The sequence below is a fragment of the Phaethon aethereus genome (genome assembly GCF_964289735.1).
Source record: "Phaethon aethereus genome assembly, chromosome: 1".
Taxonomy (NCBI): domain Eukaryota; kingdom Metazoa; phylum Chordata; class Aves; order Phaethontiformes; family Phaethontidae; genus Phaethon; species Phaethon aethereus.
The window spans coordinates 10,319,131-10,340,159 of NC_138575.1; the positions used below are offsets into that span (position 1 = coordinate 10,319,131).

Consider the following 21,029-nt stretch of genomic DNA (forward strand, 5'->3'; position numbering starts at 1 on the left):
TTGCAACGGATGTTTACCTAAAGTAATCCATTTCTGAATACCCATTTGGTAAGAAAACTAAGCATTGCAGTTCTTCCTTTGAACAGTGAGAATATCTGAAAGCCATGATCATGATCATAATCATACCATATGGCATCCCCATCTAGCATTCTGCTTTCTGCATAAAGTCTTACATTCTTATGCAACTACAAACTCATATTTTTGTTTTTGAGAAAACTCATGTTTTCTTATCCAAAACCAGGTTTGAGCTGTGTCTTGCAGAACACTGAGTTCTTGTCAACAAATAGTGAACCCAAAAGGAGATTTTTGTCTCAAAAACTAGACAAAATGTATTGCCTCACTGGCAGACCATTACTCATTGGAATTTATGGAAAATCAGAACCATTAAGTTTCTCAAAAAAAACCCAATAAAAATGTCCATTCTCCTAACCAGTCTCTCTAGAAAATATTAATCTAACTTACTATGTAGTAGCTGAAATGTTCTCTAAAATATTTCACAATCAAATTGTGTTATGATACATTAGCATTATAGAAATGCTTCTTTCATGCTTTTCATAGTTTATAGAAATTTCATGATACTATTTATTTTGTTTTAATAAAAATAATTATATTTTAATATGTTGATCATATAAAACAACAAGCAATAAACATTGTGTTGTACCATGAAAGTCTAACCAAATATATTTTTCTAAATCAACTTAATTATCTATTCTATCATACTCTTTATATACATTTAAAAAATTGAACATGTAATGGTTTAACACAGTCATTCTATTGTAATATGGGTTTAATTAATATTGCTTTGGAATTCCAGGCTGTTCACTTTAGTAAAGCTGTTGCCAGATATTACCTTTCTAAAAATACAGAGTTATAGTCACGGACAGCAACATGTAGCTTTTTATCTTTCTCTCTCTTTCTAATTACTTTGATTATGATTAATGTAACTTTCACAAATTTAAACATTTCAGCAAATTACCCAATGTTTTGCTGCCATTTAGAAATAAATTACAAATTTGGAAAAATAGGAATGCTGACTTTGCCGACAGAACAACTATTGGTGTTTTCAACAGATCAAAGAGGAGGGCACAAAAACATCAGTGAGACGGAACAGCTCTCGTATGGGGACAGGCTGAGAGAGTTGGGGTTGTTCAGCCTGGAGAAGAGAAGGCTCCAGGGCGACCTTATTGCAGCCTGCCAGGACTTAAAGGGGCTTATGAGAAAGATGGGGACAGACTTTTTAGCAGGGCCTGTTGCAACAGGGCAAGGGGTAATAGCTTTAAACTAAAAGAGGGCAAATTTAGACTAGATCTAAGGAAGAAATATTTCATAATGAGGGTGGTAAAACCCTGGCACAGGTTGCCCCAAGAGATGGTAGACGCCCCATCCCTGGAAACATGCCAGGTCAGGTTGGACGGGGCTCTGAGCAACCTGGTCTAGTTGCAGATGTGCCTGCCCATTGCACAGGGGTTGGACTTGATGACTTTTAAAGGTCCCTTCCAATCCAAACTATTCTATGATTCTATGATTCTATATTACAAAATCTTGTCCAAAAAAACCATAAGCAAGTTAATTGCAAGCCAGTAAGTGAATTCTTTATCACTGACTGAGGGGAGACCTCATCGCTCACTACAACTACCTGAAAGGAGGTTGCGGTGAGGTGGGTGTGAGTCTCTTCTCCCAGGTAACTAGCGATAGAACGAGAGGAAATGGCCTCAAGGTGCGCCAGGGGAGGTTTAGATTGGATATTAGGAAAAATTTCTTTATCGAGAGAGTGATCAAACATTGGAACAGGCTGCCCAGGGAGGTGGAGGAGTCACCATCACTGGAAGTGTTTGGAGAACTAGTAGACGTGGTACTTCAGGACATGGTTTAGTGGGCATGGTGGTGTTGGGTTGGTGGTTGGACTTGATGATCTTGAAGGTCTTTTCCAATCCCAATGATTCTGTGATTCTGTGACTTCATGAAATTCTTCCAAATGTCACAAATCTATGCAGGTCAGAAAAGGCTAGGTTCCTCCAGTTTCTTTTTTTCTACCATCCAGAAATGAAAGAGATCTCATTTCATTAAAATCAACATTTTTTTTCAGAGGAAAGCAACAATAAGGCACCCTGCACTACAAATTTCACATGATGAACTGCATATGCATCCTTCCTATGCAAACTATATGGTGACAAGATAGAGCTGATTCCTGGAGAGGAAGGCATCTCTGCATGACAAAACCGTATGAGGGAATGAAAGTCATGGGAAGAATTTTTCTTCCAGAACATGTTGTAAATTTTTATTATGTACATTGAGCTGTCAGAGTACCATTTTCAATGCCTCATCTAACTCAGTTAACTGCCTCCAGTTGTATTTCTCCACCTGAGAAGGCTGATGGACTGTCACCCTTTCCACAAAATGCACTGTTTCCTGGGAGTCTCTTCTAGGTGTTCCTAATCTGATGTATTCCTTATTATGCTACTTCTTCTTCAATTAGCCAGGTGAGATTCTGCTTATCAGGGAATAACAGCTCTAAAGTCTAAGTCTTTAAGGCTTGTTAGAAAGGCATCGCCTGTAGTGAAGCAGCAGGTTTATTTGCTTGGAGAACAGTTCTGTCAGGTTGGAATTTCTTCTTTCTTGTTTACTGGATGTGGGAAGGGGCACTTCTTTTTCTACGTATTCTGTGATTCCAAGCAAAAACAGGGTAAGGTTCAACTGTGTAATAAGCTTTTCATTTGCCTCTCCACCCCAAACAAATGTAGGCAACATGAGCTCCTCAGCTCTTGTTTAACAAATTGAAGTGAATTAACATGGAAGTTAAGAGAGAATGTTTCAGTCATATCTCAGTGTAATTTTTACAGGACACCATTTTTCTGCTCTTGACCAGCACTCAGAAACGTCATCATTCTTTCAGCTTTGTTAAGAAACAAAATTGTATGTGTATTTATATTTATTATTTTAGGATATTGTTTCTGATGTATTTTTATAATCAAAACAAACAACGCTCTGCCCAGTTACTCCCTCTCCATGCTTTTTCCTATTACCTCATCTCTGCTCTCAGTTTACAGAGGATTAAGGAGGAGGAACATTTGTTTTCACTGACCAAACAGAAGTGGGTGTTGGTCAGTCCTTCATTAGATAGAATGTGTGATGAATTCATGCCCTGAAAATATTTGCTGAGAGACTCAGTGTCCCTCTGCATGGATAAAAGCCCACCACTTAGAATGCCATCCACTAAATTTTAGCAGATTTTTCAACTCACTCTACTTTCAGAATTGAATCTGCAATCTTAAATATTACAAAATTACTTATTTACTGCAGTCCTCTCTATCTATAGTCCATGTGAAACTAGTCATTAAGCTGTGTGATGTTTAAACCAATATCAAGTGTTCATATATATGAAGTGTTGCCAAGTAAGCAACACAGTGTCATAGAATTTTTTAGCAGAGGGGTTCATTACATCATATAGTCTGAATGCCCACATCACAGGCTGTCAAATTGCACCAAAACAACCAAAAGACCCAAAGTTCCATTAGATTAAAGCATTTCAGGTTTTGGAATTTAAATATGCATACTTTTCAAGAGGTATTGAAATGATACCTAGACTCATAATAAGCAGGAAATTAATTAGGTGAACATTACCCCTATGCTCACCGCATACAACAAAGGTGCTGTTCTGCAAGAGGGAAAAACAAAAAGCTGAAGACCCACATCAACCGTAACCTGATGAAGTATTTCTTACTGAACTAATGGCTTATCTATGTACTCTGAAGAAAATGAGAAAGTAATAGTCAAACATGAAAAAGATTTTCTGCACCAGCTCCAATAACAACACAACGCAACTGGTCAATCTCTGAATCTTACCAAAAAAAACCAACCAAACAAATACCCTCTTGTGAATCAGAGAGAAAAAGTTCCTTCTGAACAAATGTATATGGTTATGTGAGAAATCAAAGTTAATCAGTTTTGGCTATAAAAATTACCTTAAAGAACAGCTGTATAGGTAAAGCTCAGTAAGGATAATGAAGAAAGGGCAATTCTGTTCTTCCCATGCTTTACTAGGAAAGGGATAATGGATGCTGCATAAATAGAAACAAAGGCCAGAAGGAACCATTAAAACATTTTATATAGTCAGTCACACATTGCATGGACAATTTCTTCCAGTCATTAAATTAAAACACTTTCAGGAAAATATGTATTGTCATTGCAAAGAATCCAGATAATGGTAACTCCACTATTTCTCTGGTAAGCTGTCCTAATATTTAATTACTTTCAATGTTAGGAAATAGCCACTTACTTAAGATTAATTTTATCTAACTTTAACTTCCTGCCATTTAACCTTGATATGCCTTTGATAGCAAAGTTGAAAAGTCTCCCATTATCTTTCCACATCTTTTCCAGATGTAAGTACCTATGCACAAAGATCAAGCCACTTCTTCACTTTTTTTGATAAGCTGAATAAATATAGCTCCTTAAACCTCCTGTCACAAGGATTCCTCAATCATATTTGTGTCCTTCCTGTGACCTGTCTGCACTATTTTCACATGTTCTGGAAGTGCAGACACTAGAACCAGACATGCTATTCGATGGTGTGTATACAGTCAAGGTCACTAACCTACCTCTGTTTGAGATTCCTCTTTTCATAGATTCAAGTGCTGAGTTCTTGGCACAGCGTCACAATGAGAAATCTCTTTTTAGCATTTTGCACTTGACCCAAAGTTCTTCTGTGGAGCCCAAAGTTACCCCAGTTTACACACTTAATTGGGGCACCTAATTAGCAATCTCATATGACGAGGTCAGTGAAGAGGTTTCTAGAGATGCCTGTGATCATCAGCTGTACGAGGTACCTGGTATGTCAAAGATCCCAAATGAGGCGCCTCAGTCTAATACATGAACGTAGCCTGAACAAGGAGCTGAACCTCCACCTTCTAAGACATGATGTACTTCAGACACAAACTGTGCTCCCTATTCCCAGATAGAGCACTTTGGATATGGTTTTATTAAAATCTGCTGTGTTAACTTCTGACTTTTAACTCAGTATGGAGAGCGTTCCATAACCTGAACTCATCCAGAGCTCGCACTAACTTTTTCTCTCCATTATTTATGCCCCCCTTGCCCAAGTCTTTAGCAAACTTTACTAGGAAAAGAATCATATGACTGTAAATCACTGCTAAATTGAAAAATCTTTTTTCTATCAAAACCAAAATTTAGTAAAATCTTCAGCAAAGAACGATTCACCAATGCATACCTAATAACAACTATATTGGATATATATCAGCAGTTTATATTTCTTAATAACTGTGTAGTGCATCTTGTTTCATCAAATAGTACTATGTGAAATGCCCTGGAGAAAAAACAAGTATTTTGTATCAACACAGTTGTTCTAATCAGTCAGTCTTACACATTGTAACAGACAACAGGTTTGTCTGACAGGACACTCCATCCATAAAATGAGGTGAATTACATTCATTACTTCTGAATACTGTCTAAATACAGCCATACATTAAGTTTAGGTTCAATTTGGCAGATTAGTAGAGAATGTGAATTGATCAGCCATATGAAATGAATTTTCCATCATATTAAACCTGCCCTTTGTGAGATTAAAGACAGATGGTCAAGAGAGAACGAATCAGTACAGAGAAATAATACTATTATCCCAAAGAGAGAGAGATACTCCACCTGTGTGGTAATTTGATGGGGTTAAGTAAAGTATTCCACCTCTCATCATAATTATTTTTAGATTCTGCCACCCTTATTTGTGAGAGAAAGTATTTTCCTAAGTGAGGGCACGTGGTGAAGTCTATGGCATTGTTTCAGGAGTGGAGGTACTGCTCAATAAGATGTTAGTCATCATAATTAAATCCAGCAAAAAATGAACAATGACAGGGTTTAGTTAATATTTTTGCAGGTTTATAAAATACATTTATATATATATAAACTAAATATATTAATACTTTATAATTCTTCATAATTTATGACTGATAATTATTCTTATTTGACTGAGATCTATCCAGGAAAATTATTCCAGATCAAAAAGTGAACTGAAAAGAAGTATGACTTGTAGTTCATATGGGTCATCAAGATGCAGTGGATCCACTCCTCTGCCCTTTCTTCCAGAACAGTCCACTTTGGCATGCCCTGTTGAAGCTCTGCAAAAGGACTGTTGGCTATCTAAGGCTCCACACTACAGAGATGTACATGGGCTCTCCATGCCCAATGCATCCACTGCTCCATCCATCACCAAAATCTAGATTGTAAGCTCAAACCATAGAGCTGTATCCCTTTTTTTTGTTCATGATCTTCATCCCCAGTTGCTATGATAGCAATCATTAGATGAGAGAACTTTTATTTGGTATCTGCTCTGATGTGACCCTCACAGTCTTAACACAAGTTTTACTGTCAAAATCAAGGAAAAGGGAAAGTCTTGGCTAGCAAGGCTGCGTGTAAAGACTGTTCACTTCCCCGCAGAAGTCCCTTCACTTTTGTATAGCAATTTTGTACTACCTTTAACTCCTCTTTCACCTGGTCATAAGACTATATCTCCACATACAGGTATCCAAACCCTCTAATTCTAGAGACGCCTTATGTGGTCCCTGGAACTCTCACCCATACTAGCTATCACACTAACGCAATATAATCATCTTTTTTTTTTTTTTTAATTATCCTAAAGGTCCTAGTCTATGCCATAGGACCCTAATGAGTTTATGTGTCCAGCTAAGGTGATGCAAAGGTGTGTCTCCTAAAATTTTGACCAAGTCAATCACTTCTGCTTAAATGTTCTGAACTGCTAAGGATAAGTACCTTGATTTCTATATGCAGGCTTGTGTGTTTTCTCATATTGCCGGAGTATTTCACATGCATTAAATCAGGGAAATATATTATTTCTGTCACTTTAGGCCAGATATTTTGACAAAGTCACAAATTGCTAATCCTTTAGAAAACCCAGACAGCAGTCTGACATAACTCCAGATTTTAAACATGTTTCCACATTGGAGCCCAATGTGTCTTAATCATTTAACTGTGGAATAAAATGCATAGACCTGAAAAATACATCTGAATTTTTAGGGAGGATTTAATGTCCATAATATTTTATGCACTCTCATCCCACAGGACGATTGATCTTTTCAGTATGTCACTGAATAACAGAGAGGATTGAAAACAGATCCTGAGAGGAAATACTGCCTCCTGAATAATCTTAATTATGTCAAATAGCAAAGAACTGACTATTTCAGCCAGTTTTTGAGTACTCTATTCCTAATATTGTATTCCCATTTGCCTCAGAAATTAAAGTTGAGTGAACATGGAAAGTGTAATTTTCACAGTTAGTAATCCTCTGACAACAAGCGGAGCAATTTTTTGCCAGTGCTTAAATCCTTTTGAAAATGAGTATTTGGATATTTTTAAGACAATATTACATCATGAAATGAAAAGTTCCTTCACTGTTGGAGCATCTTAATTTTACTGACCCATACATCTGCATGCCTGTGTTCTTGATGACTTAAATAAGACAATAGGTTGCAATAGGGACTTATTACAGAAGACAGAATCTTTTACATAAACTCCATGGTATTTTCTGCTAGTTTTAGATTTTTAATTTCTTGAATAAGTTAGTTGGATTTATATCAATTAGGCACCTACCTAATATTTGGGACTATAATTATCAGATACTGCTAATACAAATATTTCTTAGCACCAAAAACTAGTCTGCTTAAACACAAAGGGCTGTATGATATAAGAATTTTTTACAGGCCTGACCCAGTGTGTTATCTTCCGTTGTTATGCAAAGACAAAGTATTGTACTGTATCTCTCTTCTACCACATGTCTTCTTGATGAGGCAAGTGTACAATTTAAGACAGGTCATGGAGCTGAAAGTTCATTTTGGAGAGTTATATTTGAATTATATTTTCTGCTGATTTACAGACATGTTCTGTGTTTTTTCATATTTTTTTTAAATGGGGAAGTCAAGGTTCATCCTTCCTAAAAGAAGCCTCTGCATAGTGTATTCTGTGTGTCTTTCTATGTCAAAATAAAAATGTAAGGATAAGAAACTACACAAGAAAAAAGAAGTGAAAAAAGTGTTTTGAGAATATACAGAACAAAAGAATATTCGCAAAGAAGTGTCATGTGAATTTATACTAAAAATGTTATAGTCAAAAGAGAATGGAAATCAAGATGAGGTTTATCCTGTGCATTGCACTTCACTTTCTATTGTGGTCATAAAATTTCTCTGGATTCACTCCATATTCAATTTCTCACATGACAAAAAATATCCTTCTACACCAGTGAAATGCTCTACAAAGCTTATGTTTGATTAATTTTGAAATAAGTTCTTTGGTTCCTCATGTTAGGCTGTGTGGGTGTGCATGGGTACATATGGATGTGCAAAATGCCAGACTTTAAAGGTGTAATGTTAAGTTTAAACCAGACTTAAAAAATATATGAATAAATGGGAAAGTAGAAACAGGCAACAGATGTTTTATTTGTTTAGAGATAGCACACCTGCTATGTTAAATATTTATAAATTTCATTTTTTACAAAATAAAGTCTGTTAATCTCTTGGAGATTTCATAAATTACATTCATTTCCATGGTGTTAAAGACCATGTCAATAAAGTTGCAACTGTGTCTCACTGTGTACCTGAATAGGTGAAGTGTTTAAATCACAGTTTTTCCCATGTGTTACTCTATCGTTTTGCTACTTTGATTTTTAGATAATATTAGGAAAAAAAATGGACTACATGGAACCAGTGACTCCAAGAACAATATCTCCTATTTTGGGACAAGTGTCTCAGTGTCATTCTCATAAAGAACAAGGCCAAAACTGCAATGGGCATCAAAGGAAATGCTCTGTGAGAAGATGTAACGTTACAAGCGAAAATTAACCTCACGGCTTTTGTTCAGAGGTTCAAGGAAAGCTTCTGAACATGCCGTCTTCAGAGTAGGGATGTGAACATCCCTTTGGCAGCCCTCTCCCTCCCATTTCCTCTCCATTTGCAGCTCTCCCTCATTCTCTGGGCTTCAGTCTCCAACTCTGATGACCCTCATTGAAAACCCATTTTAGCAGGTTACTCGGTCAGCCAGACGGTCCATTAGGATGTCCTTTCCCTGTGGAATCAGTGTGTCCCAATGTGTCCCATCCATTCCCAACAGCTATCTTCATCAAACAGGGCCCTATGATTGAATAAAGTGAATCTTTGATATCTACCCTCACTTTTTTGATGCTTTAGGAATTATTTGAACAAAAAAAAGAGTGCATCATACAACACTAGAACCACAGGGCTTTGTTAAGGTATTTAAATAACATTTCTCATAGTTTCACACAAGCAATGTATCTCTAATGTATGCTTTCCCATTTGAAGCACTTTGCATATGAGCCTTCTTATTCATAGTTCTCGTTTTAAAAGTCTCAAATATATGACCCCTAGTAAATGAAATGCAACAAACAGCTCTTACATGTAATTTCATTCTTACTCTAAGGTTGAATAACTATGAGACCATTAATGTTAGGAATGAATTTTGTCCAGTGATTTACAGTAAGTAAATAAGTATTATACAGTAAGTATGCTACAGTGAGTAGTATAGCCAGCGTTAAAAACTATATTCACAAAAATCTGCACTCTAAATATGATTTATCATCCCATAATGTAAGTAACGTGGACTTCTTAAAACAAAACAAAGCAAACAACCAAACAACAAAAAAACCCCAGAAAACAACCAAGAAACTACCAGCCACAAAAAGGCACAGGTCTCCTGGACAGTAGACCTTGGCTATACTGTTGGAGCATATACATACGCAGATAGGTATGTAATTAAAGGTTCTGAAATGGTTTAAATTTCCTTTTAAAAAATGACAGTATGCTATGTTTTATCTTTTTGTTACGTGGAAAATAATAAAAGTTAAAAAAAATCCCTTCACAGAAAATAAAATTATTTTTTCTCATAAAAACTATATCATAAAAAAATGCAACCAAAGTCTTTGTTTTTTTAAATCCCTGATTGAGTTAAAAGATAGAGCCATTTTATTAACACTGAGAATAGGCTTAGGTACTTTGCTGAATAGGAATGGAAGTAAGCATATGTTTTAAATTAGTCACATGCATAAATGCTGTCTTGAACCAGAGCAAAGCAGCATTTGGCATTAGAGAAAGCAATTTTCTGCAACAAAAGTTAAATTCAGTCTTTAAATTTTAGTGGCTCTGATTGACCTTTTCTTTCATGATAGCCTACATTATTCTTCATTGTCTAAAATTATCAATTCATATCCGGTTAATGGAAAAATGCTTGATGCCCTTGGAAATATCTTCTATTTAAAAAAAAAAAGTTATTATTTTAATAATAGTTGAAAGTGTATTACATTTCCTGAGTCACAGGTATCATAAATCAAACCCAGAGCCCCATTTCTTTTCCCAAACTACATGTAGAAATTTGTAATTCCACTCCCAGCCCTCTATATGTGTTTTTGCATAATTTTTACTTTAACCACTGAAAAGTGTCCATAAAATAAATTGCAATGTTGAATTGCTGTGCTGGATAATCTGTGAGGAAACTGTCAGTTTTCTTCTGACATTTCTCAAGAGATTCCAATGTCACAAACAGCAAGGAGGGTTAGAATAATGGTATTAGCCTTCAAACTGATTATTAATGTGTAACACTTATTTCATTTAAAACGGCATCCCATGGAGGCTGACCCATCTAACACATGATCTTCAGTTACTTGCCCCCGTGATGGGAATAACTTATTGCAACCATGGAATATTTGGTATGTTGTCCTAAAAGATGAAGGTGGAAAATCTCTCTTGGAGGAGGCATTGCCTGCATTTTCCGTGACTTTTCAGACAGTTGCATGCATCTGCAAGCATTTATGAGATATGCATCCTGCTTTATATCAAAACTGGTGAGATCCACTTAGAAACTTCTGCAAGTTGCACTGAAATCCAAGTTTTTGTCTACCTTCAGTATTAGCATTAGATTTTATATTTAAGCTAGAATCCTTATTCAGCAATTCCAGCTGTTAAAATGAAGGTAAAGCAAAGATGCTGTGCGTACTGCCTGGCATTTTCATGCCATGGTCATACAGTTAGCTGCTTTAAACACATTCATGTCATGAACGTTAAAAGAGTTGGGTTTATCTTTACCATTGATTTAATTCCAATTCTCAGGGGAACATTTAGCTACGTTAGTAGCTTTTTCATTGTGATATCATAATTTGGTGTACAGTAACACAAAATCCTTCCACATCATCTGGAAGACTCCCTGTACCAGCCAAGCCTTCCTGGTCGGAGTATCAGTGGCATTTTACCAGGGGAAGACCTAAATACGAAGTGTGGTTTGTGATGCTCTGGCGGGATCAGGTCTTATTCTACAACACAAAAATTTCACTTTCTGTTCCCTATGTGAGATGAAATATGAGCCATACACCACAAACCACAAAGTATGGTTAACACAACTTCTTCAAGTATTATTTCGAAATAATTTTGTTTCCACACCTGATCACTTTACCAGAGTATGTTTTTCTGTAATCAGTTTTAAATTTGTTATTTTTCTTTTAATTCACAAGTCCATTTTTATTTTACTGTGGGGAAAAGGGAACAGAAAACATTAAGACCAGAAAAATATATTAAATTTTAACTCTCAGTTTATCTCTCCACTTCCTTCTACACCTTTCTTTCTAAAAATAGGAGTTCTCTTCTTTATTTAACTGATGCATTGATGACGTTTAGTTGATATCCCAGAAGAGAAACTTTTCCATGAGTAAGTTTATTTTTAATACACGAATAAATAACATTTGACAGTCAGGTTGTTTTTAGACATATTTCCTTTACATCATATTTATGACAATGACTTCCTAGTCCTTTTATGCAGTTTCACAAGGTTTTTCTTTCTCTTCCTGAGTTCTCCTTACTCTTTTTTTTTTTTTCCTAGTTTTGACCCAAATTGTTATGGTATTTAGTTTTGAAAAATACCTCATATGTGATGTTTGAAAAGTATGGAATGGGGCTGAGATTTCCATACACAGAGAAATATTTCTTTGTTGTTTGACATTTACGCAACAGAGGGGGAGCAGTTACTACTGATGTACAACTGAAGCTGATACAGCAGAAAATAATATTCCTGCACTACCCATCCCTACCCAGGATGATTATTTTCTGCTGCATCAGCTTTAACATCAGGCACCAAGGTGCCAGCATTAGGCCAACATAGGAGCTTCTGGCAAGGTCAAATTCTGAATGCCTTGTTACCTTCTGGGTTTAGGATCATTACTTAAATTTTGTGTGGTTTTTGCTTGCTATTTTTATTTTGGGGTGTCTTTTTCACTTAAAATAGACATGAAACAGATGTTTTTTTTTTCCAGAACTGCATTCTGTGTTACAACCCATTTTTATGGAAGCTCTCTAACTAACGGGCATCTTACTTTTTTATCAGAAGTTACAGCAAAATGACATGTATTATTTAGACAGATGGGAATGGAAGATAGGTACCTCAGCTTGGCTGGTCTGGGGATTAAGGAGTGAATAATGCTTTGAAGGGCAGGGGCTTGTGACAAATTCAAGATTAACTGTTTCAAATGAAAAGCATTATTCATCAATGAGTTGGAACTAACAGCTCTACAACTTTCCCACTTTCTTTGTAGCTTTTTTCTTTCTGTCCTTTTAAAAAAATTATTTTTTCATTATTATCTTACCCATTTTCCACCCCATGCAATGGTCAGTATCTCTTCTGCTTCTTTGCTCCTTGTCTTTTTATGTTTTTTTCAGGAGAGCATGACTGTCATGAGTGGACCTACCCGAAGAGAACATTAGTATTGCTTTTGGGGGCAATTGCACTTGCTTGGGAAGAGAGAGATCTGTAGGTTGTAGGGTGGGATGAACGGACATAGGTGAGAGATCTGAAGGAGAGTGGGGAATACAGCATTGCAGAGAGCAGACACACAATCTGGTTTCTGTATCTCTCAAAAGCAAAATTTTCTAGAGATCGAGCTGTGTATGCTACAACAATGAATGTCACCGACAGCAGAAAAAAGAACCTGCTATAAAGACATAAGGGCTAAAAGAACTACATATACTTGAATAAGGGCTACCAGGACACTATTTTGTCCAGTCTAGATATATCAAGCTTTTTTCTGTGTGAATATTGACTTATTGTAATACATACCTGAAAAGTCGGGTCTAACAAAACATGATTTTTATGGTTAGAAATACTTTTGGACCTCTGAGAATGTTTGCTGTAGGGGAAAGATCCAGGCAGATCCTCCTTAAAATTCGGGGGTATTTGGGGTCCTGTCACATGTAATTTTATGACTTGCAAAACATTTGCTTTAATATATTAGCAATGTGAATCTCAGATTAGTTTACTGAACAGCTAGGTTACATTTATCCAATATGTTGAAATAATCTGTGTTTCAGTAGATTTTTGAGTAAAACTTACACAGAACTGGAACTGCAAGACTATTGAAATATTTACTAGTCAAACACTTGATGGCTGGGTGGCATATTTTTATGAAGCTTTCATAGCTTTCTCTCTATTTACCTGTTTATTGTCCCCCATCCCCATGTTTTGTGGTATGCTTTTTTGTTAATATATAAATTTAAAAAATATTGTGCTTGATATTTTAATGAAACATTAATGGGCTTTTTTGAGAAAGCTGGGACAAATATAACATTGCAAATTAAAATTTAAATTGTAAATTCTTTCTCAGCCTTTCGAGCTTTATCCAGACAAAGTAAACTAAGTTGTCAATATTCTTTTTATACTGATATTCTGTTAAATCTACTGCAGAAATCACATCTATCTGAAAACCATAATCGGAAATTCATTCCTGAACATACTTCTATGAAGAAGAGGTACAAACATCTCAAAGCTACCAAGAGAAGATAACACAGCATGATTTATTTAACAACTACTGGAAAAAAAAGTTTAAAGGGGGAAAATACATTCCATGGCTAGAAATCTATTTAATGTTTAGAGAATTTGGAGAAAAGATAGAGGAATCTTCACTCCCTACTCCCACAGAAATGAAACAAGTGTAATTTTAGTGCGCATTTTACTGATTCTTTTCGGGCAGTGCACACACAAAGATTATTTGTAGAAACCCAGTGAATTTTTGCCAGTACATCAGTGAGCAACAGTAATTGTGGTTTTGCTTAATGAAGTCAATCCATTACAAAGGTATAACAAAATTAAAGCTCTTCTCTAAGGACATCTTTCTTTGCCTTTAGGGTTTATGCTGTTTTCTGTGATTTTTTTTTTTAAGGATCATCTGTTTCAACTGGAATCGCACAAATTTGAGAGAGGACGAGGCAGGTGCCCTTTTGACCCCAGTTCTTCCTTCACCTCCATCTTAATTGGTAATGATCTTTATGTCACAAGCTTCACCATCCTGTCAATCTCTGATTCTGAGTCTCTTTCTTCAGCACACTGAGGTGTTGTCAGTCTTCCATTGCAACCTTCCACATGTCAGACTTAATCCTCATGGTGTTGCCCACATTAATATTACTTCCCAGGCAGTGTTAACCTCAGCAGGGGTGTCTCACTGACGTGAAGAGATGTTATATGACACGTGCCATCCTGAAGAGGTAATTGATTGTTGTGTATTTTGGGAAACAATAATTTCCTGCTTTCCTTCAAAGCAAAGCAATATGTTTATATTAGTGTTTTACACCACCTGAGATAAATACACAAAATTTACTATTTTTCATCTACTGAGACGTAATCTGAGTAACAAGCATCTTAAAAATTAAAGTTAAAAATGTTAATTTAACTGTTATGATATCAAGCATTTATTGTTAATATAAATTACCTCTTTTGAGATCAAAATAGTATTTTTCCAATGCTGCCTTCTAAAAAATCTATCCAAGACTGGTGATTCTCTGTTAGGAGAGTTCATCTTATACTCAACAGTTATAAATATAAAATTCCATCTAAGTCCTGCAGTGCCAGAAAGCTGTGCTGAGACAGGGCTCCTCTGTGCCTTGCTGGTAAGTGTATCACTGTAGGGTTGGGACCTTTGAAGTTGTAGATTAGCAAAACATATGTTTTTTCCATCATAATGTTTACCTGAAAACATTTCGTGAGATCAAACAAACACAGTCTTGGCAATATTATAGTACGTTGACTAAAAATAAACTGGAACAGCAGGTAAAGGGTAAAAGCTAGACACACTTAGGGAGTGACAGAGTGATTTCTGTTTTTGGCAAAAATAACATTCGAAAAGAATAGTTATTGAAAGAAAGATGGAAAAAAAGGGCTATAGATCAAATAAATTTTCAACTTTTCAGGGATAAAAAAGTTAGAGGATTTTAGCATACTTTGCTATTTACATTTGACTTCATATCTTAAAATCAGACAGCTAAAATCTCTGATTATTAACTACAATGATATAGCTCACCCATGGTGGTAAGGTAGTATTGGTCATGAGCGACAGATGTACTTTTATGTGCTAGTTTTATTTGTTAATTTACATTAAGAAATTACTTACAAGAAGAATCTTTACCAGTAATGCCAAATCTTTCAAATTGTAACAATTCATCAAAATATTCCCATTCATTCCCATTAAAAAAATACAGCTCAAAATCTGAACAGTTAGTGTGTTAAGAAGTCATGAAAGAATCAGAAAAAACTGCTGTATCTTGACTGACCTTCCAAAATCCATGAAGCACAGATTGTTACGCTTTTCTTCCACCCTTATTTCTAAATTGTTTCTACAATTTTTAACAGATTCCAGCCTTAGCTCAGCCTGGGAACAAAGACTCATCCCATGGAATTTGCTGTAGGCCTGAAACCTCATGGTCTAATTTTGAAGTCCTTCTCAACCTTTCCTCAGACAGAACTAAGTAAATAAATTAACCTGATCATGTTCCTACTGTGAGATCAATGTGAATTTTATTTTCTTAAATGGAAGCCAGATTGTCCCACTGAGCACTTCAAGACTAATGGCTAGTCCTTGTGTTTCTGGCCTATTCATTAGCTTGCCTTGATCATGGGAAGTCCTATGGATCCTCACAGTTCTATCTGCAAGAGAAATCCATTAAATGAACCCTTCCATGATAAATATTGGTCAGAGTCTTGGATATCCACTCACAAAGACTTATAAAATTAATCTCATAAAGCTGACAATTCTGTAATGTGACAAGATTAACAGGAGAAAATAATACATTTTTATCAGATCACTGATACAACACCAAAAAACAGACAAACTTTCACACCTTCCTCAAAACAAGTGTGACCTCTGAAAGGTATTTAGAGGCTGTTTTTCTAGGCCTCCATTGGGAATTCTATACATTCAAGTGATCATAGAATGATACTTTAAAAGCATAATAAAATTCTTCAAAAAGTTTGTTATTTTATTTATGCTTTGAGACTTTTTATACTATTGAAATTAAACACTTCCAACACTTAGGAAAAATTTCATAAAGAAGTTTGCATTTCCCTCTATTCTACTGTATTCTGCTAGCTTCTACTAACCAGAGACACACCTTACAGAATAAACAGAATTAATGCTGCTCCTTAGACTCCAGAATGTATATCCTTTATCTCTATAGGTGTCCATTTGAAAAGGGTAGGAGACATAGATGCAATCACAGATAATGTTATAGGATCTTTTAATTGACATTTAAAAATGAGACTGAGACTTCAATGCCAAGTGCATTCTGAAGGAAAGGATGCTCGCTCCTTCATTCAGCCAAGCCCTGATTCCAGCTCATGGTGGCCATGACCACACGACAGGAGATAACAACTACACCATGCACCATCCAGGACTGGTTTTCCAGTCTTTTCTCCAATGCTTGGAGCTTCCCCTATTCTTCACGCACTCTGGTTTTCTTAGAAAGTGAAATCCGCTCCGGGTATGGAGCCAGCAAGGTCTTGGGGGCTGTACCCCAGAGTTGCTTCCACTGTCCCATGTAGGTTCAGCCAATGTGCATGTCCTTGAAAAGGTTTTATGCAAACCTGTTAACAAAGGCTTTCACATCCCAGCCTCCTCTTCCTCCTAACTAAACAATTCAAACTCTGCTTTCACCTCTGCCACTCACATTAACACAGCAGCCTACAAAAGTGTGGCTATTGACTGAATTAGTGAGAATTAGACTAACACGGAAACTTTTCATACCTCTGACAAAAGTTTAAAAGCTTTTAAAAATGTGATCTTGAAAGATGATTTGCACCATCACTAATTAGAACCAGATTAGCTAGATTAATTTAGGAAGGAAAAGAATCCCTTGTTCTGTATCTCTTCATGTTTTTCAACACATCAGTTAAAATACCCACTTCAAGAAAACAATAGTTCGTGACTTGGCTTTAAAACTAAATATCCATGCTGTCATAAGTTTAATTACAGGTTATCTGCCCCAGTGATAAAGTAGCTTGTGATGAGTTCCTCAATTTATGAACAATTATCTTTTAGCAATTTATCGTCAGCATCAGGAAACAGAATAGATGGTGGATGGCAGACAGGCTGAATAAAATGTATGTGTTTAGATAAGCTGCATATAAAACTTTTGGACTTTGATTTCTAATGAACTCTCCCATCTGCTTTCAATAGCAAAAACTATTTTTGATATCAGATCATGCACACTGATTAACACTAGACCACACTAGCTCTTGAAAGCTGAGAAATTAGCTTATGTCTATGCTTTGTTACTTGCAATATATCACTATCAAACAGTATAAAACCTAAACTACATTTGAATATGTTTTTCTATCCAGGGAATCCATTCCTATAATACTTTCTGATTTTACAGTTTTAAAAGCTTCATGCATTTTTGTATTTTCTTTTACTCTAGACAATGAACTAAAATAAATACCTATTCTTTCAAAACAGAAGACAGAATACTTGAGTGACAGACAGCAAATACAAATATACGGAGAAAGTTTAACAGTTAAGCAATAGCTAATATGTTCTAATTTTTTTTTTTCCTACTGTTAATAGTACCCCATGCTAAAAAAGTGAATTGGCAATTTGATTTCAGCTGTCATGTGAGTAACAACTGGCTGACAGTCAAAGAAATGCACAAAAGGTGCTGCTTTCATTCTACTCATTATGTTCTACTCCTTTATTCATAACAGAGCTAGTCCACTTTGTAGAAAGTGATATAATGGAGATTTTACACAAAAAGAGCTACTGGTGAATAATAGCTTATGTTTGCATTACCTTCCAATTTGAAGCAGGTACACAAAGCATGCCAATAATAAATGAAAGTAACCCACTTCTAAGGTGGAAGCAGATGATTTATAGAAAACCCTTGTATATATTAAGTTTTTAAATGAAATTACATGTTTCAATCTGGTTTACTTTAAGGCTTGTTATCTAGAAATTCTTGGTTTTAGAAGGAAAAGTTCGTATTTGAGTTTGTTAATATTTTGCTCTGAGTGAAGGGCAAAAATTAAAGTTATCTTTTAAGTGGTCCAAATTGAACTTTGATTGAAAAGAGTGCTAGCTAAAAAGTATGCATGTACCACTTGAGATAAAACTGGTTTTTGAGGTCCATGGGATTTTTTTTTTTTTTAAATAAGGAAAACAGAAAGTTTCTATTCTTGTTTTAGCAGGATTAACCAGGCTATGTTAAAATACAAATTTCAGCAATTAATTTGTCAAATACATGTGAAACTGAGTTTAAACTGGAAGAAGGGAGGAGTGGTGAAGGTCGGTGAAATTGTTCCATTTGCAGTTGATTTTCACTGGAAGATACTGGTTTAACAGTGTGATATGTCGCAGTATAAAACCTTGCAACCAAGACAGGAGTGAGCTGATACATAGTACTAGCTTTTCAATAGTGGAGAAAAGAGTAGAAACCTTTCCATGAGTTCTCAAATCTCAATCTCAGGTTGTATCTAAATCTAGAATTAGTCAGCACCTGTAAAAACCTAGCAGTGTTCGGAATTTGTAACATGGATTTAAAGGATGTGCAAAAGGGTGTGAAGAAGAAAAGAGAAGATCCTTTTAATGTCAAAAGTGCAAAAGATCTCAGAATTATGTTGAATGTTCTTGTGCTGAGATCTTTGCCAGTCACACTCATCAGTATTGTCTCATCATTTTCCTTAGGCAAGGTGAACTGTCTGCTCACACTTGATATTTGTCTGATGTTTAGTTTAGTAACATGTCAGGGTAAAAATCAGATTTAATTTCTGTATCTGTACAATATCTTTCATGCAACAACATCCATCCAAGACTGGAACTTCCATTTTCTTGTCCTCAGGATCTCACAGATCAGTTATAACTTCCTTGGTATATGGTAGAATGCCGTATCAGCAGGTTAGTTACGTATACTGACATTTTATACCTATGTCAAACAGAAGGAATAGGCTTCATATCCAAACTTTTGAATATCTGGACTTAGAAATGTTAATCCTGATCACTACCAATCATTTTCGCTGCACTGATGCATTTTCCAAGATTCTCTATAGTGTTGAAAGGATGAAAGCATCATGTTTTGTATTACACATAATGATAATTATTAAAAAAACACCCAGTCTGAGATATTTTTCCAACAGAATTCTTAAAGGGGGATTTATGACTAAGGTAACTCATTAATTAGGATTGTGAATATTGCTTGGAACATTATTCAGACACTAGCAAATTAAGTTGTTTAAGCTGCTCTGTGTTGTTTAAAAAAGAAAGCTCTCTTAGTTTTTGGTAACCCTCACTTCTACTGATGCTATAATTTATATTAACTTTTTATTTCACTCGCCACTATTTTATACTAAGTAGCCACCATGTATTTTACAAGACAATATCCATTCTATATACGGTGAAGCTTAAAGCAAAGCTGCACTCAACACTGAATCAGCAGAGTTCTCTGAACCAGCCCCAGCTGCCAAACTACAAGCTTTTCAGCGTCATTATTCAGAGATATGGTAGCATTCAATTCATTTATATCTCTTGAGAGAAACAAAATTCACACTTTGAGGGAGACCAACAAGCACAATTCTTGCTTTTGCTGTAACCCTTAATAAATGCCAGCAAATGTTATTTGAATGGTTCAGTCATGTTTATTTTGATTAGGGGTTAGGAAGATGTGTCATTGAAACCTCCACTCAGATTAGCGACGAACCTGAAATAATTTATTTCCTTCTTGTGCAGTTTAATTCCTTCTGTGTTATTTTCTAACATAAGGATGCCACCTAGTGACAATAACTGCGTCTTAAATTGGGCCTAAAAAATTTCTAATCTAAGTCCACTAGGATATGAAATATATTATTCTTAATGCTGGGTCAGTAAAAGGGAATTGCGCCCATGCATAACTAAAAGGTAGAATTATTGCTGGTGTTTCACTAAAGTAAAATATACCCAATATCACAATTTTAAATGCGTCAGATAGCGATAGGCTGGATTTTTGAACATATGTATAATCCAGTTGTACCCAATTACATTCAGGTTTTCAACAGTTATTTGCAATCAGCATATTTCTAATATTCTCTTGTGTTTTTTTGATTTCTGAATGCTACCTAAACACTTTGAAAATGGGACCCAATTTCTGTTCCCATAAAATTTTCAGAAAATACTCATCGCCAGTTGTGCAAGAGGGATGAGATCTCAGGTCCTGTCCCTACTCTGGTGAATATTTTAAAGATATGAAAACAAGTTATTGTTGTACCAGAATAAAATAGGCTCTTTTTCTCACCTAAGCCCCTCAGCCAGCAAGTTATACCCAAAGTGAAGTTATTTCAGGTAAGGTGGAACAGTAGACTGACTGGAAAATGCCCTCAGCCTAATAAAACATGTGCTTGTTTATAGAAAACACTTTTAAGGTAGCAGGTACTGCTTCTTATCTCTCCAGCTGGGGAGATAACCGCACCCAGCCCTCCAGTATTTTCAGTATGTGCTTCACTAATGCATCTTTTTTTCAGCCATGTTTTGCAAAGAGCCAAATCTGGTAACTATGCTCAGGAAACACTCCCGTGAGGTCTAATCCACACTCCCCTGTGGATTCAGGTATGAGCTGTATCCATACAGTGTAGCCCAAACCAGTGGGTTGGTGCAGCTATCACTGGTGTTTTCCTTAACTCTGCCTCCTCTGAAACACTGCTGCTGCATTTTCATCCCATTTTCTGGCTCC

At 35.8% G+C, this 21,029-nt stretch overlaps 1 protein-coding gene across 1 annotated transcript in view; it reads left to right on the forward strand.

Annotated features, from left to right (window-relative positions):
- Positions 1–21,029, forward strand: part of SEMA3E (semaphorin 3E) — a gene marked incomplete at its 3' end in the record, with an annotated part of 71,803 nt that overhangs the window by 19,259 nt on the left and 31,515 nt on the right. Inside the window, 1 exon segment of the mRNA XM_082003215.1 lies at positions 14,231–14,324. Within this exon segment, the coding sequence (XP_081859341.1) occupies positions 14,231–14,324 (94 nt within the window).